Source organism: Vanacampus margaritifer, chromosome 3, assembly GCF_051991255.1.
Source record: "Vanacampus margaritifer isolate UIUO_Vmar chromosome 3, RoL_Vmar_1.0, whole genome shotgun sequence".
Taxonomy (NCBI): domain Eukaryota; kingdom Metazoa; phylum Chordata; class Actinopteri; order Syngnathiformes; family Syngnathidae; genus Vanacampus; species Vanacampus margaritifer.
In genome coordinates, this window is record NC_135434.1 from 11,989,107 (window position 1) to 12,016,885 (window position 27,779).

The 27,779-nt window shown below is 38.7% G+C and overlaps 2 protein-coding genes across 8 annotated transcripts in view; one reads left to right on the forward strand and one right to left on the reverse strand.

The window, feature by feature from the left end:
• The first annotated feature begins 2,256 nt into the window (after positions 1–2,256).
• fancc (FA complementation group C) lies at positions 2,257–27,645 on the forward strand. 5 transcript variants are annotated; one of them, XM_077560424.1, is made up of 16 exons: positions 2,257–2,389; positions 6,498–6,689; positions 9,766–9,853; positions 10,013–10,107; positions 13,920–14,027; positions 14,919–14,974; positions 15,231–15,395; positions 16,415–16,574; positions 20,148–20,203; positions 20,312–20,411; positions 21,679–21,748; positions 23,578–23,674; positions 24,152–24,329; positions 25,234–25,440; positions 25,555–25,772; positions 27,402–27,645. In XM_077560424.1, the coding sequence occupies exons 2-16, from the start codon at positions 6,522–6,524 to the stop codon at positions 27,403–27,405; spliced, it is 1,770 nt and encodes a 589-aa protein (XP_077416550.1). In that variant the 5' UTR covers positions 2,257–2,389; positions 6,498–6,521; the 3' UTR covers positions 27,406–27,645. The 5 variants fall into 5 exon arrangements, with proteins under 5 accessions (XP_077416550.1, XP_077416554.1, XP_077416553.1 ...); XM_077560428.1 differs by lacking the exon at positions 2,257–2,389 and adding an exon at positions 2,992–3,072; XM_077560427.1 differs by lacking the exon at positions 2,257–2,389 and adding an exon at positions 5,021–5,156.
• Positions 27,238–27,779, reverse strand: part of aopep (aminopeptidase O (putative)) — a 75,776-nt gene continuing 75,234 nt past the window's right edge. For all 3 annotated transcript variants that reach the window (XM_077560421.1, XM_077560420.1, XM_077560423.1), the window contains one exon: positions 27,238–27,514. The gene's annotated coding sequence lies outside the window, so the exon portion shown is untranslated. The remainder of the gene's footprint in view (positions 27,515–27,779) is intronic.

Below are 27,779 nucleotides of genomic sequence, written 5' to 3' on the forward strand. Positions count from 1 at the left end.
TTCAGGAAAAAAAAACACAAACACCAAAAACAGAATACTTTACTGTTACTTTTGCTGATCTGTTCAACTGAAGATGTACATAGGCGATGTAGCAGAGGTGGCAAAAAAGCATACAACAAATTGCTTAGACAATTTTTTTTTTTTTTTAGGAGCGTGATGATATATTCAAACATAAAATGGAGGCAATATTTCTATAAATGCTCAACGTATTGAGAAGTATTACCCAGGCTTTCATGATTGCAGCCTGAAACTTTCAATGCTTTGCATGCATTAAACTTGATGAACTTGAGAGTTGGCTTGCGCTTGTGCAAACAATTTTACAGCAGTTTTAAAACCGCTCATTTATACAACATATGGGTGACACAGATTTATGAACTTGTTGAAAACGGCTTTGCACAATTTTCGATACTCCATCTAAAGAGACATTGATATATGTATCTGCTCGGCTGGATTCCAGGGAGAAATACACAATTCTTTGAAATTCAGCATGTGCGTGGACAAGCTGCCTAGAGTCAAAATGGCTCAGTGAGAATGAATGCAGTCTTTATGTGGCTCTCAAAGTTGACAGGAAGAAAGACAAATATGAGGACGTCTGCCAGCGTTCTGATTATTTCTGACTGTTGTGTCTGTCCGTCCGTCCGTCTGTCTGCGCCTGTCCGTCCAGCTATCTCTAGCTATCTCTAGCTATCTAACTAGATAGCTAGCTTTGGTGGCTAAAGGCTTACTGAAAATGCAATGAGGTACAAGATGCTGTAGTTTGTGGTGTTGGGACAACTTGCATTACATTGATTAAAATATAATTTCCCTCACATTATTTAGCCAATGAGGTTTGAAAAGCCACCTAGTCTGTCCAAACTGTATATTTAGCAAAACATTTAATACCCATACCGAGTTTCTACATCCATGACTCAGCAGCCTCACTGGGCAAAGATCCATATCCAATTTCAAGGGACCACAATGTCTGGAGAAATATCATGCAGCGGTAATAACATGGAAAAACACCCACATCTGCCACAGGTGCAACACCCATGCTACTACATCATAACAAAAGGTAAGCAGAGCTGCATTGAGTTTTGTTGGAAGCACAGATGACAGTTTTAGCTTCTGATAAGTGGCACACACTTGATTGTGCGGTGAAGTCCATGCCCTACATTCAAACAAAGAAGTGCTGCTTCGATAAGTGAAAATGCTGTCTTTACGGGTGCCCTGTGCACACCTTTTTCTGGGTTCTGTTGGATCTTCTGCCTCTCAGAGGAGTAAAAGGGTCAGGGGAGAGTCGGCAGGAACCACAAGATAGGCTGATTTACTACAAAAACTGATGATTAGACAAGTATATTTATGACTGTAAGAAAAAGCTTTTTTCTTTACAGTGCCATCTGCTGGATCCTATGAGGTACTACCCAATTCTCCACTAATGCAGTTTTACCATTGAAATAAATATATGTGACCTGATTGCATTTACACAAAAAATGTGTTTAGGATTGCCATCATTTTAATTGGACATTTCTCTGTGATGACTTCATGCAATTACGATTGGTTTCCAAAATAGAAAAGTTACTGATCGATGTCCGAAATGTAGTATCTCAACTTACTGGTTGATGAGAGAGACTGTAGTGTAGCACAAAGCTGAATACTGCATGCAAAAACATCTGTAATCAGAGGAGTCATGAGTAAGTGTGTGTGTAAGTGTGTGTGTGTGTGTGCGTGCGTGTGCCAACAGACTCAGCAATGCTGTTTCACATTGGTCACAGCACCCTTCTCCTTTTCTCCACCAATCCCTGGTTTCCTCTTGAAGCCATAAAGCTTTAAAAACAAATGCTGGGAACTGCTATAAAGGTATATATGTTTGTGTGTGTATAAATGCATTACTGTAGCGTACACACAAAAGCTACAGCATTTAAAGGATGCAGTCAAATAGGCCTGAGGCATGAAAGAGGAAGTCAGAGGGCCTCTCAAAGTTTGCCTGGGTTCCAGAAGGACACACAATTCAGGAACCCTACAATTCTTGAGCATGGCGTTATGGTGTTATCATAACTATTTTTTTTTAAGTGATTTGATTTAATTGTATTTTAAATTAGATTTTACATACATCAATTACTGTATATACACATGCATTTAAGTATGCTTTTTAAAGACAGAATAGTGCAGCTGAGTGGCCCTTGTTGCTGACAACCGCTTCTGTCATTAAATCTACTACATTACCCACAAGGCATTGCGCGCAGCGCCCTAAAACGTCATTGTCCATCAGCCAATCGTTTTCTCTCGTACGCGGAACTTCGTGAAAGAGGGAAATACAGTTTGTTGACGGCGTTTGGGAAAGTTTACACTAAACCATTTAGTGTAAAAATGAAGACGATGCTGGGTTTTGATTTCGTCTTGTAATTCAAGGGTAAGTTATACTTCCTTTCGACGGGTAGGAAACGCTCAAAATGATACCGTCATGAGGGTGTCAAAAATGTTTGCAAACAAAACTAGTGTCTGGCACTACTAATGTTAACACTGTTCGGTTGAATTATTCAAAATCCAAAAGGGCTACTTAATACGTGTGCATTTTCATATTTATATAGAGATACCACACTTTTGGTCCAAGTTAAAGGAAAAGACACGGCTCACTTCCAATGCGGCAGTTATTATAGTGCTCCAATTTCCAAATGTGCATTACATTTCTAAAATATACATTTAAATAGCCTATCATATCTGTAAGCATTGGCAATGTCTGTATGAATAGTATTAACGTCCTTGTATTCGTCCATGTACTTGTTCAGGTGTTTCCCTCACACTTTTTAATAACACACTACAGGACAGCTAGTTTTAAATAGAAAGTGATGTTTTGCAGATTTGATTATGCTGGAATAGTATAAACAGTCTCATAATTGAAACAGCAAACGGACCCCAACCTAAAATCCACAAGCTTACTCGTACAAATCTTCAAAGATAATATTTGACCAGTCACATCTTGTTCCTTCTCCGGAGGGTCTTTAGGCAGCTTAAAACCGGAGCAGCAGCTAAAGAGCACTTTCTGTGCATGTACATATTTTTGTGGGCAACTTATGTGGTCGTTGTCAGCATTGTGTAAGTACCATAAGAATGTGCTATGCACTTACATTGCGGGATAGAAGTTTGCGTTGAACTCTTGATGAAAGCTTAACCACAAAATTGTGGTTTACTTTTGATTTTCTTTTCTTGTGAAAGACTCAGTGGCAGCAAAGAAAAAAAAACTGTGACGACCATAGAAGAACAATCATCTTTTCATATACAGTACACAAATATTTGTGGGCTTGTGCAGTCCCTATCCACTATGGTGGGAATCTTTGAATGTCTCACGATTCGATTTGATTCCGATTTTGGGGTGTGCGATTCGATGCAGAATCAATTTTCGATTAAGAATGATTTTTGATTCAAAATGATTTGATTGACAATGATTTCTGCTTCAATTTATAGATGTTCAAGGAATCGTAATGATCTACTCCAATCTCACTCGCTAATGCTAATTAGTGCTTTACTCGCGACACTTTTATCACTCAAAAGAACGTTTCCACACTGCAAAAAACAACAACTTTTATTGGAATAACTTGATCGTGACTCTTTCCTTCTACTCGCTAATGTGGCTACAACTTAACAGTGTATCAGACCGCGTGGAACCACACTGCCCCTAAGTGGACAAATTGGGTACAACAGGAACAGAGCTCTTAATAAAGGCACACACAAACAAAGGGAAGACAGTATAAAATAATTTAAATAAAATCGATTTTGGGACATTTAAAATCGATTCTGAATCGTACTAAATGAGAATAGCGATTCTTATGAAAATAGATTTTTTTTGGCACACCCCTACTATCCACCCCGAAAAGTGGGGCTCTATTGTACAGTATTTCGGCTCAGCGTCAGCTGTCCAGCATTCACATGCAGTTTCTACAAAATTGTTTACATTATAGTTGGAAATTCGTTTTTTTATACGGGGGGTAAACTTACCGTTATATTCCTATGACAGTTGGGAATTTTCAACTATTCTTTTAAGCATTGCCTATACAGACTTTATGATGGTATCATTTTGAGCATGGAATAAGTTATTTTGATTTCCGTTGAACAAATTGGCGAGTAATTATTTTGTCGCATAATGCTTGTCAGAGCTACGAATTTAACTGTTGCCATGGTAATGGCTGTGAAGCAGAAAATGCTATGACATCACAAAGATTTGGAAACCAAATACTAAAGGGCAGCTGCTGTGTTCTTCTGGTGCTTTGACATGACCCGATTGTACGCATCCTTTTGTTCAAACTGCTTTTGTAGTTGATTCCGAGTTCATACCAAGACAGTAAGTAGTCCAGCATGTTTTCACACCTGTTGCGATTTGTCTTTGACATCTACGACCTGGCCTGCCGGAAGATGTTCAGCATGTTCTGTGCGGCAGACAAGCAGCGTCTGGAGAAGGAAGTAAGAGACCTGCAAGCGCAGCTCCAATGTCTGGAGGAGCGGGTCAAGTCACAAGGGCCCGCCGTGGTGGAGCTCTCGGCTAAACTGCGACTGGAAATGGATGAGTACAAGACCCTGTGGGACCAGGTGGAGTACTTGACCAACGAGGTGGAAGTGGAGCAGATGAGGAAAAAAAACGAGAGTGATCTTCTCCAAAAGGTGCGAGACATGTGTTTGGATGACGAGCACGAGAGAATGAGACGATTCCAAGAACTGGCCTTGGAGGGAGACCACGTGGCCGTCGAAGGTCCGACGCACCCGTTCCTGAAAGAGCAGGCCGAGTGTGACGTGGAGGAGCGACGGTTGAACGAGGTCTTTGTGGAACTGATGGAAGCGGAAAGCCAGTTGTCTTATCAGAAGTGCCTGGAGGAAGTGTTGGCCTTGAAGGAACAGGAACTCCGCAAGCAGGAAGCCCAAAATGACCTCCTCCAGTGGGTCATTAAAAAAGAGATTGAGTTTGCCGCTGATTACAAGCGAGAGCTGCAGAGGCTCAGCAACGGCAAGAAAGAAGGAATTTCTCATGTTTAAAAAAAAAAAAAGCTTCAAAGGACGCAAAATTCTGTGTTGACTTTTTGCTCTGCCAAAGTCATAGCAATTTTCAATTAACATTTCTATGTACAGTATTTTTTTACTAGTATTTTTACTATTAGGGAATGCATGATCTGCAGCACAGTTGACTAGTAGTGAGTCCATCGTCCACACATGGAATGCTGATGGATACTGGTTACATGCCAGAGCATAGAAATGCTGCCTTGAAGAGTAGCATTGTGCAGTCTTCCTGAATGAATCGACAACCCCTGTGGAGGTTTCAGCCAAGTGGCGCACTTGATTTTGTCGCAGTTGCTTCAATGAACAATTCAAAACCATTGGCTGAATTACTAAGGATCCATTAATTGACAAGTCAGTAAACCCTAATGCGCTAAAGTTTTCAACTTAGTAATTCGCCTAAGGCAGTTGGGTCAAATTCATTTTCGTCACGGGCACGTCTTAGTTGTGGTTCCTTTCCGAGAACCATTACAACTGTGAAAACCATATAAATGTATATTTTCTATACAGTTGTCCATGTGTTTGATTGTAATTGTAAAGATTTTTAACAACTTAAATTTGAAATCATTAGTCATGGAAAATAGTGGCAGGTAAACTCGGCCAATTCGTCTTAAGAAGGAATTTGCAAGTTCAGTTTAGAAGTTTAGCCAAAATGAAAACAAATCCATATAGCAAGAAAGATGAAGTACTGTACACACATTGTATTTGCTTTAGTGAGCCACATCATATTATGTGGCAGTAGGGCTGGGCAATATGGCCAAAAAAGAAAATCTCGATTATTTGTATTTATTTATTTTTTATTTTTTATGTTTCAGTTATTCAAAAATGATTCATGTGCAAAATGTTCAGACAACAATAATGTCTACTGCTTCTAAATCAGTTTTAAGATAAACTTATCATTCGTAGTTTGTGCTTAAATGCCACAATTAAGTAGTTGGTAGTTATTATAAACATGTCTTTTAAACCACCCATCCAGCATTCTGCCCTTTGTGCAAAATTACAACTCACAATAACATTTAGATGTAACAGAACATAAGAACAACAGTTTTTAATAAGTCAGAAGATTAAACTCGATTTCATGATTTGGCAAATTTTCAATGTTTCGATTTTTAAAATGACGATGTATCAGATTAATTCGATGTATTCCCCAGCCCTACGTGGCAGTGTGGATCTGGACCCTGAGGATTTGAAACATGTGCCCAAGTCACATTCTTTCTGCCTATTGACAGGGTTTTCTAATTAGCTTTCAGAAAGGATGATGCCGTGTCATACTACACATCTGTAAAATGATAGTCATTAGATGTAAAAAAAAAAAAAAAAAGCTAATATTTGTGGCCTTATTGTTTACAACAAAACATGATTAAACTCTGATTAAACCAATGTGAATACTCTCTGGGTCTCTTCCCTGTTCCTTGACACAGTGCACAACTTCCCAACGTAATCATGACAATTGACTAATTTCTCTCTCTTTCTCGAAGGATCTCTTCTGTACAACCTGAACAATGTCTCAATCGGTGGTGCTAGTCCAGCAAACAGAGATGCAGTTGTGGCTGGACAAAGTTGAGGCGTGGGGCCGAGCCGACGGGGTGGACCTTCTGAGAGAGACGTGCGTTCACCTGTGCTCACTGAGGGATTTCCTCCAGCGACTCCTCGTGCACATCAACGGCATGGCGAGTATTTATTGAAAACGCTGATAATGTGGGTATTGATTGTTCATTCACAGACTTGACATGCCCAAACCTGCTGAGATAAATTATCAATTGGATCAGCAGCCAAACGGCCGTCAGATGAATGATGTTGGTACACTCGCAGTACTCACACACACACATACTCTCAGCCTCTGTCCAAGCCAGCCCCGTGAACAGTAAGTCGTAAGTCCAGCCATCGGAGGCCAACAGAGGCTGTTCTGTGCGCCGCAGAGGTCGCCTATGTCTGGCTGGCAGCACTGCAATGTTGAGTTTGTCAGGTAATAGCCGCGCTGGGACCCGCAGTGCTAACCTAATGTATCCCCAAATCAGCTGCAGCAGCAGCCTTGGGCAGGAGGAGGGGAGGATTCAGAACTGTGAGATTTCAGTGTTGCGAAGACTGCAAGTGCTCTTTAGTGCGCTTGAATGATTTTCTTGATGGTCTCATACATTGCTTAACCTAAAATAGTTTGGACAATTTGAATGAGATTTTTTAATGACGCTTTTTTGTGTAACAAAGATGTAAAAAAATAAATTAAAAAAAGTGTTAATTTCATTACATTTATTGGGTCGGGCCTGCGTCAAGTGAATTATGGATGGCCCAGGTCAATTTTAATTTCAGACCCTGCAGACGTTAGTTCGACATAATAAGAATGCAAGAAACATACTTGGTGGAATAATATTGAGGTTCTGTGCTTCTTCAACCTACGGGGTAAGTGCCAATCCAGGTCACTTAAAATCGATGTAAATAAATACAGACACTAAATGGGAACGGGCACTTAAGACCTTCAGTGTAAATCCAGCCCAAGTGTCGACAGCTATTGCTTGACTTCCAAATCGGCTTAGAACTGTTTTGTTTGAACACAACTTGACATGAATACCTGCATGAAGACAACCCCCCCCCAAAAAAAAAACTTTCCATCTTCCAGTCTGCTAGCATGACTCCAGGCATAAGTCATGCCGAGGTGTGTAAAATGAAGAATTGGATAAGAAACAAAAAGAGAGAGAGAGAAAGCTGGTATAGTTTAATTGGACTGAAATCCGTTTTACAGGCACTGGAGTCATAAAAGACCAGCTGAGGATAGCCTGCTTCTTGGCAGCACTTCGCATCCCTTGATGACTTAACTACTTTCTTGTGGCTTGTGCCCAAAAAGTGAAGTGTTGAATAAGAACAGTTGCTCTGGAAAGAAGTGGATGTTTCTCATTTTCTTGTTGATCTCCTTAAGGCTCCCAATACTTTCAGTCCGCTAACAATTCAAAAATCACACGGCTCTCGGGGGCCCTGATCTATGAAAGGAGATGAAGCGGTTTGGGAACACAGCTACACACTTTATTGATGTGCTCACCATGGAAACGGCCCTTTATTGTCAGGACCGGTCTGATTGGGGCTGAATGATGTCAGGAGCAAGCGTTTCCTCTTTGCTTTTCTTCATCTTAAATTAGCAAAGGATGTCTACAAACCTGTCCTTGTAAGAGTAATCAGATTCTGTCTTGTCTTTTATCAAGACACCAAGCATTTTATTCATTTAACAACAATGTCAGCAAGGCTTCATTTATGCTATGGATTTCACTTCTATCTTGTGGTAGTATTGACATTTTGATGATTATTTCTTTGCAGCTGCATCATCAAGCAGCATCGTTTTTTTTTTTTTCTCACGTACCGTCCAATGATAGGAAGGTGGAAATGTGGGGCTCTTGTTCATGCGTTTTTACAGTTGGGGAGGGGGCCTTAAAGAGAAGCCGTCCCATTAATGGTGATGTCACCCAACTAAACGAGTCAAGTTAGTTATCGTATCGTTTGATACTTTTTTAAAATTGATTTTCAAGCCATAAGCACAAAGCTACCTAAACATTTGCTACTTTGAAGACAGAATTTATTGTGGTTTATCAATCGCGACCAACAACATTCTGAGGTTGCGACCGTTTGATACTTTTTTTTTTTATTGATTTTTAAGCCATAAGCACAAAGCTACCTAAACATTTGCTACTTTGAAGACAGAATTAATTTTAGTTTACCAATCCAAACCAACAACATTCTGAGGTTGCGAAAGGTACGTGGCATGCCGTAAGAACACGTTGTTACATGGCACATGCTCAGTTACCTCCAAATTTACTGTTGTTCATTTTTTTATGTTTGATAAATTGTTTGATTTAAGATCTATTTTTCATACACATTTACTGTAATTACAGCTTTACTACTGCATTACTGTAGGTCAGTGCCTTGGTGTACAAATGCGGGTTAAATCACCACCATAGGATTAAAGCTCTGCTGTAAGGCGAGGACCTGCTGTACTGTAAAAGTCATCAGGCACCACTAGCTTTGATGTTTGCGTCTTCACTGCAGCCATTCTGGCTTCATAAAACAATGTTAGCGTAGCCATTAATTATGGTTTTCTTCAATTTAAGTTTTAGAGAGTCGGGTTTCTTTCACACAGCCAAATGCATTTTCAACTAAAACCGCTGTAATTGGCATGCCAGACCAGTAGATGGTGATCACATTTTGTAAAGAAACTCGATGTGCATTTTCCCAGTGTTTAGACCAGGCTGTTAACGAGAAGTTTGTATTTTCACTAATAACGCAGTTGTCATCTACACAATTATCCAAAAGTATGGCCGTGTTCTTTTAAGCTGGAACTACTTGAAGGCCCATCAGGAAAGCTATGGAAGCCATCTCCAAGCATCTCCAAGCCAGCTGCATGTGATCGTATGAGAACTTCTACTCTTTCAACACTTTGAGGCCCAGTCGGAGTTTCTCTCTGCTTGAGCAACAGCACGTTGCCTCAATTACACTTGCATATGTCCAATTGCGCTGTGTGGGCTGCTGCTGCAATAAAGCTCCGCTGATCAACTTAATTAGCTCACAGTTCAAACATATCATACAAGCGAGCCTCATATTGCCGTAATCCTGTTGAGATGGTGGGAATTTGGTTGGGTTGGCGTCATCCAAAATTTAGTATATATAAAAAAAAAAAGTTTTTTTTGTGTTCATTCTCTTATTTTTTATTCCACACCGCAGATCAAATTTAATTAAATAAATGCTTTTTCTTTTTACTGTACCAAGAATTCCACAACAGAGACTATGAAGAAGATTCCCACTCTTGGTCAGCTTCTGGGCCGCTTGTGCTGGAACCCGGTTGTCACCGCAGACGGTGAGTGCATCACAGACCCCTTGTGAACGGCGGTAAAGCGTGTCTTGCCCTTTAAAAATGGACCTATCATAATTTTCCTCAATTTCACCCCCAAACATTAATGCTATGAATATTCCTAACTGTAATAGAGATTAGATTGACGAGTATTTCTTTTTTCAGATAAAAGCAGGGCGCTGATTTTCCAGTGTCTGTGGCAGCTGCACTCCGAGCACCCAGCCAATGCTTTGGAAAGAAAAGCTAACCAGTGGATACAGGTATGAATTTTGGAACTTCAAGTAGAACCCATTCCATTAAACATTGCCTGACAATTGTACAGGCAATGTTTTATCTTTTTTAAAACATTTTTTTTACATGTATATTCTCTCACATAACTTTGACAAGTCATATCAACTGATGCAGTGGCTCATTTAGAAGGAGATTACTGGTTGTATTTGGGAGGTGAGTTATTTCACACAGGTTTGCCATGGTTCACTTTCCAGTGTACATACATTCAGTTGTTTTATGCCAACTTGTAGTCAACTTAGCCATATTTTACTGAGCAGCCAGGAGACAATTGTGTCCCAATTTTGTATGTTTCAACCAGCAAGTTCCATTCCCCAAAACAAATGTAAGCCAATGAATTTGAATTTTAGTTCTGATTTTTGTACAGTTTTAGAGGCAAACATTGAACTGCACAAAAATCATGCACATTTTGTTTGAACGCTGAACTTTACAACTGTAAATGTGCCTGATTTGGCACAGGATTAATACTGCATTTGTATTGTATTTTGTATTATTCAATGGACATCCTGTATTTCTTCACTTGTGGTGGATGAAATAATGCTGGTTTCTGGTATTTTAATCAAAAAAAGTGAAAAAGACTTTCAAAGCAAATGAAACGAGACTGGTTTGACTTCCTCTCTCCACCAGACAAAGATTAGCATTTATTATGTGGTCCTACCCACTGTGTGACTTTACTGTGGTTTCTCAGGCTCACCAGGCAGCCAGAGAGTTGAGAACTTTTTGACGGGGTTCACAGATGGTTTACAGTGTCGAACCTCCACATTTTTACCAGATTAACTTTGTTTGTGTTCTTTTGATTATTCCATGTCTCATAAAACTTGCTGCCAATTAAAACACAGACTTGGAAGTTAACGTGGAATTTGCCAGGTGGCCTTTGACATGGACGACATGCACATGGGCTTCGCTTATTAATGTGAAGTTTATTTTTCAATTTGATTCAAAGTGCAATTTTTTGAGAGCTCCATTATGAAGCGCTTGGGCAAGGCAGTGCATATCGCCTTATCTTGTAATACTTTTTTATTTACGACTTGAAGCGATAATGAGACACCATATGTAAGTAAGTCATTGATGTAGAGTATAAATACATTGTCTCCTCTCCTTCTTGAATGATGGCTTGTGTCAACATATTTTTGCTTTTCATTCGGTGTCCTCGTCGTGCGCCTGTCATCACCACATCTTAGCGCTCTGGCTGTGTTTGAAGCCGACTGTGTCCTGTCCTTGCAGCGGGACCACACAGTGACGCCCGTAGCATGGCAAGGTTCTTTGAGGAGATGATAAATAAAGTGTGAGTGTGTTATATTAGAGGGCTGACGATTGCTCTTCTTTCAAGGGCTTTCTTTAGTGACTCAAGCAGTGTGAACCACAGACGGTCCCTGGAGCCTCAGTGGTTGCTTTCCAGTGTTAAAACACAGCTCTGACTCTTAGCTCACACTGTCTGTAAACTTTGTGTGTTTTGGAAATCATCGGGGCTACATCAACGATTCGCTACTATTATGCCATGCCATGTCCCCTTTTATTACATCCTATTTCAAATGGATTTCTTCAAAGCTCTACTTGGTTTCAGACCAAAAAGTGCTCCAGCTTTATACAGAAATCTAAATGAATGTGGAATAAGTCATACAGTTTGGAATTCTAATGAAATTGCTAAAACTTTAATTAAAGGTCTGCCACCACAGGAAAAAGGAAAAGTGTGGGTTATAACTATAGAACTAGAAACCGATAGTCACATATGAAAGTGGAATACATGTCTCTGTCATGGCTGCTCAGTACAATATACTGTAGCTAAAGAGATAGCAGTCTATGAGACTTGCCTCCCAGGTACATGCAGTTGCCTTCAATACCGTACACACTGCATGCCTGTACTGCATCATCAAGGAAGAGTGTTAATTTTAAGATTAGCTTCATAAGCCGTCACTTGGTAAATGTTATTTATTTTTTTGCTTTGCGTTGCGAGCCAAAATTTGAGTTGCGGGAGAACTTCAGACACGCGGCCATACGAGTGAAGTGTAAAAAAAAAGAGAGCCACAGTCGCCCATGCAGCAATTAAATGAACGGGACAAAAAAATTTTAAGCTCCAATCCGATTTCACATATCTCACTAAACCACAACCCTGAAATGTACATATCAAGCACACCAATACTAAAGTACAGTAATTTTATAAAACTGTCTTTTTTCACGTCTTTTATTCTCTTATTATGCTTTTATACCATCTAGTGACATTTTTCTTTATTAAAACCACTTAATGTTTTTTTTTTTTTTTGTAAATGGCTGTACCGGATTAATGGCATTGCAATTCCTTTCAATGGGGAAAATTGATTTAATCCTCAATCAAGTAGTTACAGTTAGCTTGCAACTACAAGCTTGACCAGGGTGAATACAACCTCTTAAGTCAAGGCACCGTTGTATTTTCGATTCGCAAAATTGTAAATGCAAACATGTCAGAAGTCAGTCAGCATCCCGGAACCGATTGTGTTCCATCTCATATGTTCAACTGTATTATAAATTTTGATGCTTCTTATATTGGCTTGTGCTGTTGAGCTATGGCCTTTTCCAATGGCATCTGTTTTTTTTATACATGTCGGGTTTTAAGGGTATAATCGCTGTGGTGTCTCAAAACCATCTCGGTGGCTGTTTTTCTGGGAACAAAAGATGGCTTTTGACTCAAAGCATTTGCCATCCAGCAATCGTTTTGTCTTTCATCGCTGGCAACCACGCCCTTTTGCTCGATTCTGAAAGAGCCAGCAATTCACTCCAGTTAGTCGTCATTGTGTCTAACCAGGCTTCCTTCGCCAATTTCACTCGCTGTCAATCCCACTGTTCCTCCGAACCGAGTGGGATTGCTTTTGTGCGGACTCGGTCGGGCTCGGAGGAACTCACATGGTAGTGATTGGAGGTTTTTTTGTGAGACGATGTGGAGGGTACGACCACACAGCTTTGCCATCAGCACGGCAATGACTGGCTGCGTGGCATTCCAACTATTCTACTTGTCTCGCTTTCCAGTCCCCACGATCCACTTTTGTCTCCAGAAACATCTACAAAGTCCAACTCTTTGTGGTGAGCTTGTTACTGCGGTACGTTGAAGTCATAAAACGTTGTAGCAAAATGTGAGGCCCTGTTGTCAAAGTGCCTTTTCTAAACAAGTCTATTACTTTAATGTGGTGCAACAGAAAACGGTTACATCAGGGGAAACCAAACCTCTTCAAACCTAACCCAAAATGTTGTTTAGGAATCATTTGACCACTGAATACTGCACTCTATCTTGCTTTTAGTAAAATGAATAATTGCATGAATGGAACCAACATTTGAAAAAAATGTCTCGCCACAAAAAGGCTCCTTAGTTAACATTTTTATCTCATCAGTCTAGTATTTCCTTCTTTGGTGCTTCATTATCAACATCACCAGCGTCAGCCTTTTTCACAGTCAAGAATCATTTGAGTTTATTGGCGTCGTTTTATCTGTGTGTGTGTGTGTGTGTGTGTGTGTGTGTGTGTGTGTGTGTGTGTGAGATGAGGCCCCTTCTGAAAAATGCTTGTAAAACACTGAGGTCCTTTGTAACAACGAATGCTCACATTTAAAGGTCCTCCTCATATGCTGTCCATATATTCTTACCTCCTGGAACGCCTTTTTTTTCCTTTTTTTAATGTTCCCCGCTCACGTCTTTGAAACAATGCCAACAGAGTTGTCCTCAATTAGCTTTGATGGTGTAGATTTGGGGATTGTAGCTGTAAGCGTAAAGTGGCAATAATCTACCATCCATATTATGTTGCCTTGACTTTGACCACAGAAATTGTTGTGTCAACTTGCCACTGAAGATGACGAATCGCCATCCATGTTTTTGCTCAAACATTTCGATGCGTCGCCAACAGAGTACCATCTCCAAGTCCTCAGAAAGGTATTGACTCCTCATGATGGTGGCTTGTTTAACTCATTCACTCCCATTGACGGCTATAGACGTCAAAAATTCATTTGAAATATTTCTATTAGTTTAAATTTTTTTCCACTTTTGTTAACAAGAGTATGAAAACCTAGAAAAAAATATTGTACATTTAGAACAGATATAAAATTTGTGGTCAATCGTCAGATAACTAGTGAAGTCATGTGATTAATTACGAAAAAATGTAATCGCCTGACGCCCCTAATTTTTAATAATCTTTTCTTCTTCTTTAAAAAAAAGTCATTTTAATTATTATTATTTTTAATAATCTTTTCTTCTTTTAACTCTTTGACTGCCAGACGTTTTCAGAAAAGGGATGCCGTGGGTGCCAGCCGATTTAAGCATTTTGGCTGATCTTTCAAGGTCCACAGAAAATTATGTGTTTGGACTATGGAAACACACACACTACCAAATAAAAGATTGGACTCTCATCTTTCATCAGAAAAAAAAGTTTGTTTCTACCTTATTCCGTTATTCAGTAATCAACAATAGAAAATGGTTAGTTTCACCTCTGTTTTGAAACAAACGTCTTTTAACGTCTTTGGCACTCCTCCATAGGATTTTACTAAACGTTTATTAACGTTTTTGGCAGTCAAAGAGTTATAAAAGAAAAGAAAAGTTTATTAAAAATTACGGGTATCAGGCGCTATTTTTTAATCATAGTTAATCGCATGACTTCACTAGTTAACTCACAATTAATCACAAATTTTATATCTGTTCTAAATGTACAATAATTAAATGTTAAATAGAAATAGTTAAAATGAATTTTTGACGTATATAGCCGTTAATGGCAGTGAATGAGTTAATATATTGTATGTTCCATACAATAATGCTTTTCCTACTCTTCAGGTGGTGACACGGTTGCAGGAAGACATCCGAAAAAGCTGCAATTCATTAAATGAGAGGTGAAACAAAATAGCTAAAGACCCTAATTAAGTAAATTCAGAGATTTGTTTCTCAACATACTGTAAAGAATAAATGTTTCAAGATAATTCTTCACCAGACCTGCTGGTTCAATGCATAAAAGTAGTCAAAAAGCAATAAAAAGTCAGAGCTACAATCGTCCAATTGGTCCGGCGGCTACGGGTCCCGATGACATCCCCTACAACCTTGGCTTTCCTTAATTCCGTGCATGCACTTAAGGACAGCCTTTGTGCACAGGTGTTCATGTGATAGGATTGTGGCTACATGCGAGGCATGCGTTCCCCTGATGACCTGCCCTGAGGTTGCTCCTCTCATTGGAGTCTTGCTGCAGCAGCCACTCACGTGTCCACAAGCAGCTCTTACGAATGACTTCCTGGATGCTGTCAACTCTGCCTATACCAGGTAGTCTACATTCATATTTAGAATACATACTGCACTTTTTTTTTTAAACACTTCTATTTATTGGTTGCTGTATAATGATCATTGTTAGACATCGCAATACTTTCTCTTGTTTATTATGACTTTATGCTCGTAATAATTTTACTCTACCCTTATAAAAATGTTGTTATTTTTCCCGCCATAATATGACTGTCTAGTATTTTCTTTTTGCTTAATCTTACAAAATTACAACTTCATTCATTTTGTCTTTTTTTTTTTCCTAATAAAATTGTGATTACCGGTATTTCTACTATTAATATTTTTTTTTGTAGTCACCTCAAATGACTACTTTTGTCACCCAAAAAAATGTGGCTTTACCCTCTCATTTTTTTCAGTTTTTATCATTTTAACTTTATTAACATACAAAAATTCTGACTGACTAGTATGTTCATAATATTATGACTCCTCCAACTTTTTAAATCATGTTCTTGCTTTCATATGATAAAAAAAATTGCCATAATATTAAGAACATCTTATCAAATGAACAAATCGTCATTGACTTAAATGACCTTTTTTTCCCCTCGTAAAAATATGCTAAATCTTTAACTCTTTCCTCATACAGTTGCAACTTTAGTCTCTTAAAAACCAAAAATTGTGACCTATTTCTCCTACATGTTTTTTTTGTCGAAAAGTTTTGTGACTCTCAATCAGTTGTTTTTTTAAATCAGCGCTTCTGCGAAGCCGCTTATTCCTCCCTGAATCGTAATACTTCCACTTAACGTAGTTCAAGTTCCTTTGGCAACAATGCTTGGCACATGTTGCTTTTCATTTTCCTCCTATTCTTCTAGGAGCAATCAATGTTAAGTGTATTGTGTATATCAGGACACAAATCAAAGGCTCTAATTTCTTCGTTTTGACTCTATGATTGCATTGTTTAAAAAAAGTATCCAAAGCTGAGCCTCAACATCTGGTTCGCAGATGGTTTCCCTTACAATGTGATCCAATGTGATGTGACATAATAGATATGACTTGATTTTTCTCAGTGGTTGCTTGTCACTGGAGGAGCGGGCTGTCGTGGCCCTGTGGTATCACAGCCTGCCCAGCCTGGAGGCGGCGCTGCTCGGTCTGCTGGAGTCGACCGTCTTCGCTGACACGCCGCTGTCACCGCAGCAGCTCGAGCAGCAAATAGCCAAGTCACTGCTGGTTGGTTTGCTACACTATACTGTTAAATGACTATTAAACGAATGGGACAGTTGCCATTTTAGATTGGCCCCTATATGTGTCAATGAGGACTATAACATGTAGCCTTATGGTAGAAAAATCTAAGTGGCCATTGTACTCATTTACGCTCAGCTAGAGTCACATCTAGATTTATTATTTTAATATTGGAATATGTTTTCGTAACATTGGACACATTTCCACATATTATTATTATGTTTAAAATAATTGACTGTTTCCTTTGCCATTGTTGGATTAGCCCACCATGTGCCTCACATCATTTGGCCAGTTCTAAACTACGTCTCACATCATTTGGCGTGCACCACACAGTCTTTATTGTGCGGGTTAAATCGCTCGAGTCCCCGCGGCTCCCCTCCTCCTTCTCCTCCTCCTCCTTTCACAGAGCGTAAACTCGCACACCGGTTTGTAGAGCGGCAAAGTCATTGATCATATGATGATGATTAAGGTAATGGAGAAAATAGTGTTGCAAGAAAAAGTACAAGACTGTCCTTTATAAATAGCGGCACAATCATGTTTGTACAAATTCTTGGCTGCAGCACACTAAAAACTACAAAGGAGTATGTATTAGGGCCACACTAAAAAGACCAAAAAACTGTCAATTTACTGGGAAAAAAGTTGGAAAATTACAGTTTTTACTTTCAAATGCCTACAAAAACAAATACAACTATCTCAGATCAGAAGTCACTAGGAATATTCTTTTTTTGCCTTTATTTAATTTTGTAAAATTGGGGTTTTTCACCTTACACTTTGACACTATCTAGAAGCTAGATTTTTTTTTCTCATAACATTTTAACTTTATTCTCATATTGCGACTATGCGAATATTTCAACTTTCTCCTCGTAATTTTGCACCTTTTTTTTTCCCCTCCTCATACTAATACTTTTGTCTTGTATTTTTTGTTAAATTATTCAGTTGTAATATTAGGATTTATCCTGGTAAAATTCTGACTTTGTGTGAAATATTTTGACTTAAGTAAAATCTACAGTAATTTCTGGACTACAAGGCGCACTTGACTATAAGCCGCGCTAGCAAAATTTGGGGAATACTGGAGTTTGTTACACATATAAGCCGCACCCGACTGTAAGCCGCAGGTGTTTTAATGTTATCGCACCGGGTTCCCGCTACTTTCTTTTTCATAATGAGGGCGCAAATTGTCTCGCTCTCGTTCTGTCTGACACTCTTGCGCTTCCTTTATATTGCGCCCCATTGTGAAAAGTCCAGAAATGACTGTTGTACTAAGATAATGAAAACTTAAAATGCAAACTTTTTCACATAATTTCGACTATTCGCCTAAAATTAAAACTTTATCCCTCCTGTTGTAGAAGTCTACTTTTTTCCTCATATTATTACTTAACATTACTACTTTATTCATGTAAAATTCTGACTTTATTCCCATTATATTTTGACTTTATTCTAGTTATATGTGTACACAGACTTTGTTTTATGTTCTGACTTTAGCAAAGTTTTTCATTCTTTCATTCAGTGCAATTTACTTCTCACCTTTTCCTGGTAAAATAACCACATATTTATCAAATTTCAACATTTATGACTTTATTGTTGTTGATTTAAAAAAAAAAACACCAACATATTTTCAGTGTGGCTAAAAAAGCTATACCCTAGTGGGTTTTTGTCAGTGGTGTCACTGCTGTTTTCTAACAGTGATGGTCCACTTGAGCTGTGTTGAACTGACTAACAATGCACACTTTTGCAGTTTCAGGTTCTGTAGCCATAAAACAAGATAGATGACTAAAACTGCGCTGAGAAATGTTGTATATCCGCCTGTTGATTACACTCAATGCCATCTCATGTTCGCATAAGTTACCAATCAGGGCAGATGGAAACAAGTTTAACACATTTCTGTGTGTATAAGGGAGAGACTGAAATGGCAATCCTTTGTTTATGTCTATCTGAGATTTGTTTATGCTTTCATCCCGCTCTGATTTACCTTGTGTTTTTATCACCTTGGTACACACGCACAAACACACTCACGTCTTTAGTGGGACATACTTTGTTTATGATATGACATCTGGTGTAGTGTGTCTGTCGTTACGAGGGTAGGAGGCAAACGTTTAGGTTTCAATTTGCCTTAAGGTTGTTTGGATGTCAGATGTGCACACATGTGCAAAGGCAAACCAAACAAAAAGTCGACTGGCTCGTGTCTCTCTTCGCCTTGGTTTCAATCACTGCAGCCAAATGGGGGAACCTGACATTAAGGCGGACATTCCTCGTTTGGGCTTGTGCCGCCACCTCCTCGGGATCTATTCCGACTCGAACCCAATAACAATAAACCCTCGCTTCCTCGTTTGTGACCGCCAAAGCACAACAAAAAAAAAACAGGATGTTTGTTGCGTGCCGTAATTGAGCCTCCTTCAAGTGTTAGCGGCAAGGTAATGGAGGCGGACACGAGAAAGGCCCATCTGTTTTAAATAGCAGGAATCGTGGCACATGGTACATAACTGGCGTGCAAAAAAAACAAACAGCAAATACACACATTAGTGCAAAGTTTGATACATGCATATAGACGCTGACACATTACTGCAGCCCACACACGCACTTACACGCAAGCTGTTCATCATTTTACAAAAAACATGGCAAGAACATGTAAGCTGTTAGGTGGAGATGTAATAACAGCAGGAGTCCACTGGGTGCTGCTGTTGATCATGTCATTAGTGTGTAATTTTAAACTTGTATCCCATAATTTTCAAATACCTGCTTGGCATAAAATAGAACTGATCACCTCCCCCCCCCCCCCATGTTATGTTTTCTTGTATTGTGAGTATTATAGTTTTGACTTCATTTGTTAATATTTGCTTAATATTTTTTTTCATTTTGTTAAATGATAAATTCATTTTCTGTGGTATGTTTGAAGTTGTAAACAACGCAGATTATTTTGTATCTTGTAAATTACATTTGAATCAGGTAAAAATTAGAACCATATCCTGTTATATTCAGACTTTTAAGTCTAATCTTAGTCGAGTCTAGATAGTAGGATTTTATCTACATTTACCCCCCCCCCCCCCCTCATGTTATAGCCTAATCTCTAAAAAGTGTTGACACCTTTTTCCATGTATCGATAATAGGACTTTATTCATGTAAAAAAAAATTAAATATATATATATATATATATATATATATATATATATATATATATATATATATATATAGTTTCTAAATGTAGATTGATTTTGGTCCTTGTGACTGACACTAACGCCCAAACCTGATTTATTTGCAGTAATAAGCAAGCTGTGCTTTAATCCCGTCTGTGTGAGAGTGTATACTAGTAAATGTGTCGCTTATTAATTAAAATGTTGAGACTCAGAATCAACTGCAGATCTAAACAACATGGAGCGGAGGGTGGAGGAGTGCAGTACAGCTGTTTAGCGTTTGTGCTGGGGCGTTTTTAGAATGTGTTAAATGTAAAACACATGAAGCGCTTACAATAGGTGTGGATGTGTGGAAATGAAATCAAACTGGAGTCGGGGCAAAAAGTTGACCTGGAGCGACATCTAGTGGTCACAACCTGTTTGTGTTTTTCAGCCGAAGGCTTGTGCTCAACACTGCTCCATCTTCTTGGTGGCGAATGACATCTTCAGGTGAGTCGCACAGATGTCGGTCATTGTTGTGCATGCAGTGGTGCCTAGACTTGGAGTGATATTCTTCTTCTTGTTTTGGACTGACATATGCGCATTTGTGTTTGACAGGTCCATTCTCAAGAATGATGAGGACCGTCCGTGCCTTAGGGAGCTCATTCAAAGCTTTACCAGCTGCTTCTATAGGGAACTGACACTCTTACAAACTCAGGTGCTGTATACCTCATCCCCATGTGTTTTTAAAACTATTTACGTTTTGTCTTTGATTTTTGAATGATAGCAGACCATTTGCTCGGACTGGCGTGCATGAGTAAATTCATAGATTTCTGCTGGTGTAAAATTGCTTCATTTAAAAAAATAAAATAAAATAGCAATCTTTTTCTTGTTCTATAATGACTTTATTCTTAAATTCTGATTGTATTCTTGTAATATTTTGACCTAATTGGCGGGAAATAAAATCATGCTTTTATCTAGTGAAGTAAAAAACGTTCCTAGTTATAATATGAATCTCTAGTAAAATAATTTACTCGTTTGTAATATTATTTTTTATCTATGTACAAAACTTAGTTTCAGCTGCCATTGTTTTTGAAAGTGCTCTATAAATAAAGCTGAGTTGAGTATTATGGTATGTATCCGCTACCAAAATAAGTATTAGCTCTTTATATTAAAATTCATTTTCATGACTTTGGCTATATTGGCTTAATATTTTATATTTTTTTACATTATGTTTGTGTCTTATGACTTAATATTTTTCCTTATAATGTTAGTTCTATGTGGCAAAATATTTTTTTACCCCATATTCTAAATGTATCTCATACTTTTTCCCCTTGTTGTATTATGACTATCTAGCAAAATTATTTTTTCCCTCAAAACATTTAATTTAACTGCTAAATATTTTTTCCCTCCGAACATTTTGACTTCCTCTATTGAAATATATATTTTCCCTCATAATTTTAGGACTTCATCAAATTAACTTTTTTTTCTTCCTGATATTATGATTTGCTGTTTGCCTTTTTACAATCTATTCATGTAAAATTATAACATTTTTTTCAAATTTTATTCTTTAAATATTTGGAATGCCACTTAGCATAGATAAGCGAATGAAAATTGCATTTTAATGTTCAGCTGACATCCACTCCCAGGCCACAATATTAGGTACACAGATTTAATGCAAACCCAATTTTGCTTGTCACAACGTTTGTTGTTATTGTATTTTTAACCATACTGAGATATGAACTTGAATTGCCTTTTGAAGAGGAGCAAAAGATTGTAAACACTAGATGGCAGTGGCAGCCTACTCACCGAGATGTCATTTTGATGGCTGCTGTCACACTGCACACGAAAAGCTAACCTATTACACGCTACATTAGAACACACTCGCCAGCCAGTGTCACTGCTTCGCAACGTCACCATCACAGCCACATTTGTCATTGGCAGAGTGCCACTCATTCATTCACACTTTTTTTTTGTCACTTCAGACCCCTTTGAAGGCCTTCTTCCCTCACTCACCCCCAAATCTGCTGCTTCCGCTCTTGACTCAGCCTCCAGGTCAGTGTGTGTGCGCGTGTGCGTAATCACTCACAATATAACTATTGTCTGAACAAGAAGCGGTTTCCTGCTACACGTTGAATGATCTCTTGTTTCGCCAATCAATATTAGTTAATGACAGTGGGGATTGCTCTCACATGATGTGCAGCCAGTGTCACCCATCACCTATTAAAAGTATTAAGCCCGGGTGCAAGCTTCTTCGTTACAAGCCACCTCCTCAGCGCTCATCGATTAAAACATTACCTTACACCTGCACAATCAATACGAAAGCAGTAGTTCTACATTTATATCTATATTGCCTTTTTGACTCTGTCAGACACAAAAATGCAAAATGAGAACAATGGCAAGGAGTTGTTGTTGGCCACAGCTCACGCCCAGATTCTCACATGCAGACTAACCGACTTCAGCTCTTCACTCCACTCACTAGGCCACACCTCTTAAAGACACAATCCAACAACCGATATTACAGAGTTCTTCAGTTCCCACAGATCCTTAAGAAGTCTCATAAAGGATTGATCAATTAATCTAGATTGGCATTAAAATGTCTTAAGTCAATCTTTCAAATGTTTTAGAACATGTTAACACATGACTAGTTGGATTGTAGAAATGAGTGCCTGACCAATTAATTGGCCGGACGATTTAATTGACTGATATTAGTGCTTGTAAAATCGGCAATTATTTTTTGTGTGTTTTTTTAAACATTAACGCAATGCAAGTTTTATTTTTTATTTTTTCTTCGTGTTGCAAAAGTAAGCAAATACAAAACAACAAAATACTATAGAACAGTTAAATGCTCTTCCTGTTATTCATATTAATAGACAAAAAAAAGAAGTTATTTTATTTTAATCGGCTATTGGGATTTTCTTCAGCCATGTACCAGAATCAGCATTAAAACTAAAAAACTAAAATAAAATAGTTTGGGCCTTACCAAATAGACTAAATGGCAAAATCAGATTGTTTATATTATATTATTTTTTATTTTTATTTTATTTTCATGTTTTATACAATATAATGCTATTTTTCATAATTAACTATATAAAAAAAGACCCTATGGCCCTTATGGTAAAACCAGATTGTTTATATTCTTTATTTATTTATTATTTAATTTTTACATTTTATACAATACATTGCTATTTTTCATTATTAACGGGAAAAAAAAATTTTGGGAGGTGGGCTCAATGAGAAAAATATTTCGCTACACAAGTAAAAAAGTTACAAGTAGTACTCATGTTTTCATTTGCACTATGTCTGCACTTCATCCTATTGGGCATTTAAAAGGTCATCATGTTGTATATATTCGTCTCCAATGTTGTCGGTATGAACATGTCTAATGGTGCTAATCAATGTGTGCCCACACCTGGCCTGCATGTGTACAGGAAGGGTTGACATGAATGGCACCATTAAGAGAACATTGGAGTGCAGCCAGAACTCAGAGTTAATGATTACTACTAATTTTGGTATGTGTGTGTGTGCAAGAAAAAGTAATTCTTCACAGCAGCCTGAATGGAAATGAGAAGTGGGACAAGATGAACTGTTCACGCTAGTACGCAAAGTTATTCTTGAGCCCTGATTACGCCACGTTAAATTTCATGCTGTATCTTTGTAAGGACCAAATCGTTGCTCAAGCTCTTGTTATTGGGCATCATTAAAGTCTACTTAAAAAGTGTCAATTTTCCTCAACTGCAAAGTCGTCTCTTGTTTGTCGAGAGCGGAGTTTTTAAATTGGGGACATTTTGCCCGAGTATACAGCTCGCTAGATTGCACGCTGGTAATTGAGTGTAAAAAGTGCAGATTTTGAGTGTGTATGTGCACCGATGTGTTCTTTGCAGAGGCGTCTAGGGAGGTTTGCAGACGCCACCTGAATTGGCTCAGCGACTCATTACGGAGACTGACAGAGGAGGAACAGGAGGCAGGTGGCAGCGCCAGGTTAGATGCCATATCTATCTATCTATCTATCTATCTATCTATCTATCTATCTATCTATCTATCTATCTATCTATCTATCTATCTATCTATCTATCTATCCTAATCTGATATAATCTATCATAATCTGATATATTCTATCATAATCTGATATAATATAATTTAATCTGATTATTAATATAATATGATATAATCTGATACAATCCATCCTAATCTGATATAATCTATCCTAGTCTGATATAATCTATCCTATTTTGATATAATCTAATCTAATGTATCCTAATCTGATATAATATAATCTAATGTATCCTAATCTGATATAATATAATATAATCTGATCTATTCTGATATAATCTGATATAATCTAATATAATCTAATACTCACATATCAAATTGCAATTGGGATATTTGAGGAAATAACAAATTGAGATTCTTCTGAATTGTTGAGCCTAACTATTTAATGTAATGTAATCTCTGTAGTGAGTGCGCTGGTGTGTTGTTTGAGGCGTGGTTCCTGCTGGTCCAGTGCTCGCACTGGGTGCATGAGGCCCTCCTGTTGCTGGCCACCAGCGAGCCCCAGGACTGCCACCCCTCGCTGTGGCTGCTGACCTTTTACCACCACCCAACCAACAGGGGGCACCACAGGAATCAACAACTGGTGAGGCTGTCTTCAAACAACATTATTTACTTATAACTGATATAAATGTCTCGATTAAATTAATAACCCTCTATAATTGAATTATTCTATGATGCTGAATAACGCGTATATTTTTGCAAAAAAGTCATTTTAAAAAGGTTATTTTTCGGCTATAAAACCCTGCGTAATTTTTTATGATTTCCAATGGGGTGTTTTTTGTGTAATGTTTATTTTGTGTGTAGGCAAGATTCAAATTGTAATTTTACGAGAATAAGGTCAAAATTTGACAAGAAACTCAAAATTGTAATAATGAAACCTTGAGTTGGGATTTGAATTAGTTGCGTCACTCAATGTCCTCCCATCTCCAAATGTGAGATTTTTTTTCAATGTTTAAATATTTTTTTTCCCCCGGTTTTTGTGTGGAAAACATTTATTGAAGGTTTATCAGTGTTTTTTGGTGTATGTTTTGAGTTTAAAATATTTTTTAAAATTTTATTATAATTATTTTTATTTTTTTTTCCATATCGGTGGATTTTTTAAATGAAATGCAGGGGTCCATTGTATATGACCTTTCCCCCTTAAAAATATCTATCAATTGAACGATTATGACTTTAATCTAAAAAAAAAATATGTCTCCTTCTAAAACTAAATTCTTCCACATTGTCTCGAAAGTTAAAAAAAAATGAATGTCACGAAATCTCTCACGTATTCAATTGCAACAACAAAGCGTTTGTCGTTGAACGAGATTGGACGTGTCTGAAAAGCAAACACGCCGAAGGAAGAGACATCCTTGAGAGGAGGAGGATGAAGAAGTATCGATTCCTCCCGTTGGGCCGCCTCCTCTCATAACGGAGGAGACGCGCCGTCGTCTGCGTCCGTCTTTCCGCAATTGGCCTTGTATTGATCATCTGGTTTGTATCGGCAGGTTTGTGTCCAGCAAGTCTGGGAGCAGATGCGCAACCTTTTCTCAGCTCCTCCTCATCCCAATCCCGCCGAGCTGCCCCGCGCTTTGCTGGCCGCCATCTCGTCGAATGCTCGGCAACCGTCGCCGTTATTGATCATCTGCCTGGCGGTCAACTGCGCCGTTTTCTCCCGCCAGTCGCCTGACGTCTGCGCGGGCTTCGTACGCACGGTGAGATGGCCGTCGTGCAGATTCATGTTACAAGTGTGCCTCCATGTGACAATAACAAGCAAGCTGTCCAATCAGTTTGCATGTAATTAAGCGTGTGCGCGCACATGGCCGCAGGTGGCGGCTGCGTCCGGTCCACTCGGCGAAGCGTCGCGCATCCTGAGCCTGCTGGAGCGTCGGCTCGGCACGGGAAGCGACGGCGGCCCCTCGTCCGGTGACCCCCACCCAACCTCTGTCAGGATCCGTCAGCTTCAGGACGCGCTCGCCACGCCTACGCCGCCGTCGCAGCTGGGCCTCACTCATGCGGGACACGCCCACCATTCACACTCACCCAGGTGAGACCTCACACACGCGTACACACGCACACACGGGATGGCGATGCACTCCGGTGAGTTCGGCGTCAGTTCAGGGTCTGCTTCATGAGCGACGTTAGCATCGTTAATGAAGGCCACGCTCAAGTTGAAATAACACGTGAGGACACACAAACAGCAGACAAGGACAGTGGAGCAGTCAGCTTGCGATGAATACATGTCAGACTTCAGGTTGAGTAGAAGCTTGCGCCGTACATCACAGCATGTCAAAGCAACGCCCAGACAACATCCATGCAAAACAAAAAAATAGTGATTGTAACAAAAAGTGCTCAAAACCAACAGACTTTTTGTCTTGTGATACGGCAACTTTTTTTCTATGATTCCATTTATTCACTAGTTTTGTTGTATTACAATTTTTTTTAAAATCAAAACTGACTTTTTTTAATCATCTCTTTTTGTCTTGAAATATTCTTTTCTAATACAATTTTAGTATAACTTTTCTACTAGAGTATTTTTTCTCTCATAAGTCTTCTTTCAATTCCTGCCTCAAGTTTTTGCTTTAACATTTAAAGCTTTTTACCATCACCATTTACTTTTTTCGTGTAACTTTTTTTTTAATGCTGATATTAAAATATTTTTGTTCTCATATAACTTTTCTATTAATATTGATTTTTTTTTTAACTCATTCACTCCCAGCCATTTTGACTGAAGCAACCCCCTTCGCTCCTGGCTGTTTTACTGGATTTTGCTATAAAAACATGGAACCTACCAAAAGAAAGATTAGTCTGTTTTTTCATCAGGGAAAAAAGTATATTGGTATGTTTCCGTTTTGCAGCAATAATAGTATTAGAATATAGCCAAGTTTCATCATTATTCACAAACCTGTTCAAAACAGTGGGGGGGAAAAAGCTTTTTCCAACATGGCCCTGGTTGATCTCTTATACTCTGCTGCCACCCGCTGGCCGTTTTTGTAATAATTACCATTGATTTAAGTGACCTTCTTCAGGTCAGAGGCTGCATCAGTCTTCTGTATGATCTAGCATTAAAAAAACAAACGCTTAAATCCGTTTTTGGGACCATGGCAATATTTAAAATGGAACATGTTTATAGTTGATAGTTTTTTAGTTTTTGGGAGCAAATGAGTTAATTGTAATATTGCAACTTATTCACAAAAGTTGTAATGTTACAAGAAAATATGTAATACACAAATACCCAATTCCCTAATGCTACCGTGTAATGAATGTAATGGTTTCTTCACTGTCTAACTTGTTGAACGGTAATTTGTTGAAAATGGGCTATATTATTATTATTATTACTACTATTATTCCATCATGATCCTGTCTGTGCTTCCCACGTTCTTATTCACATTGCGTTGTATCTCTTACATGAAGTCATGTGTTATGTATGAAAACACCTGAACGCATTTCCAGTCTAAACTCTTCACAGCCTGATTGGAGCTTCAGACTAAACACAGCACAAAACACACCGATCAAGTTCTTCTCTCCCATATTTATTTCAACTGGTGGGAAAAAAAAAAAAAGTGACATTTTTGTGCGTGACCACAGAAGAGACTATAAAGAAGCATCCATTGTTCAAAGTTGACCACGTCCTCACACCAATGTTCCTTTTTTCTTTTAAACGTTTACTGTCCAGTTAGCAGCCTCGGTCGGCCTCACCGTCGGACCGCCGCAAGGATTCCGAGTGGTCGCCACGAGTGCTCCACCCTCGCACGACCTCCGGTCATCTGCTCGTCTGTTGTCAGCAGCCTTGGAGAAAAGACAGGAAGAAGGGTTCACATGATGGAACCCGAAGCACAAGCAGGGTACAGGAATTTGACTTTTCATTCTACCCTCATTTATGCATAATAATAATAATAATAATAAAAACATCGACGTCATCATTGCATTGCACCATTGACCAGCCTGTCGATGTGAGCGGACTGGACGCCTGTTCCTGCTGAACTGAGCCAGTGTTTGTGTAGGACTGATTATCAGCTCAGTAGGCACAGGAGGCCGAGCCCATTTCTTGCTG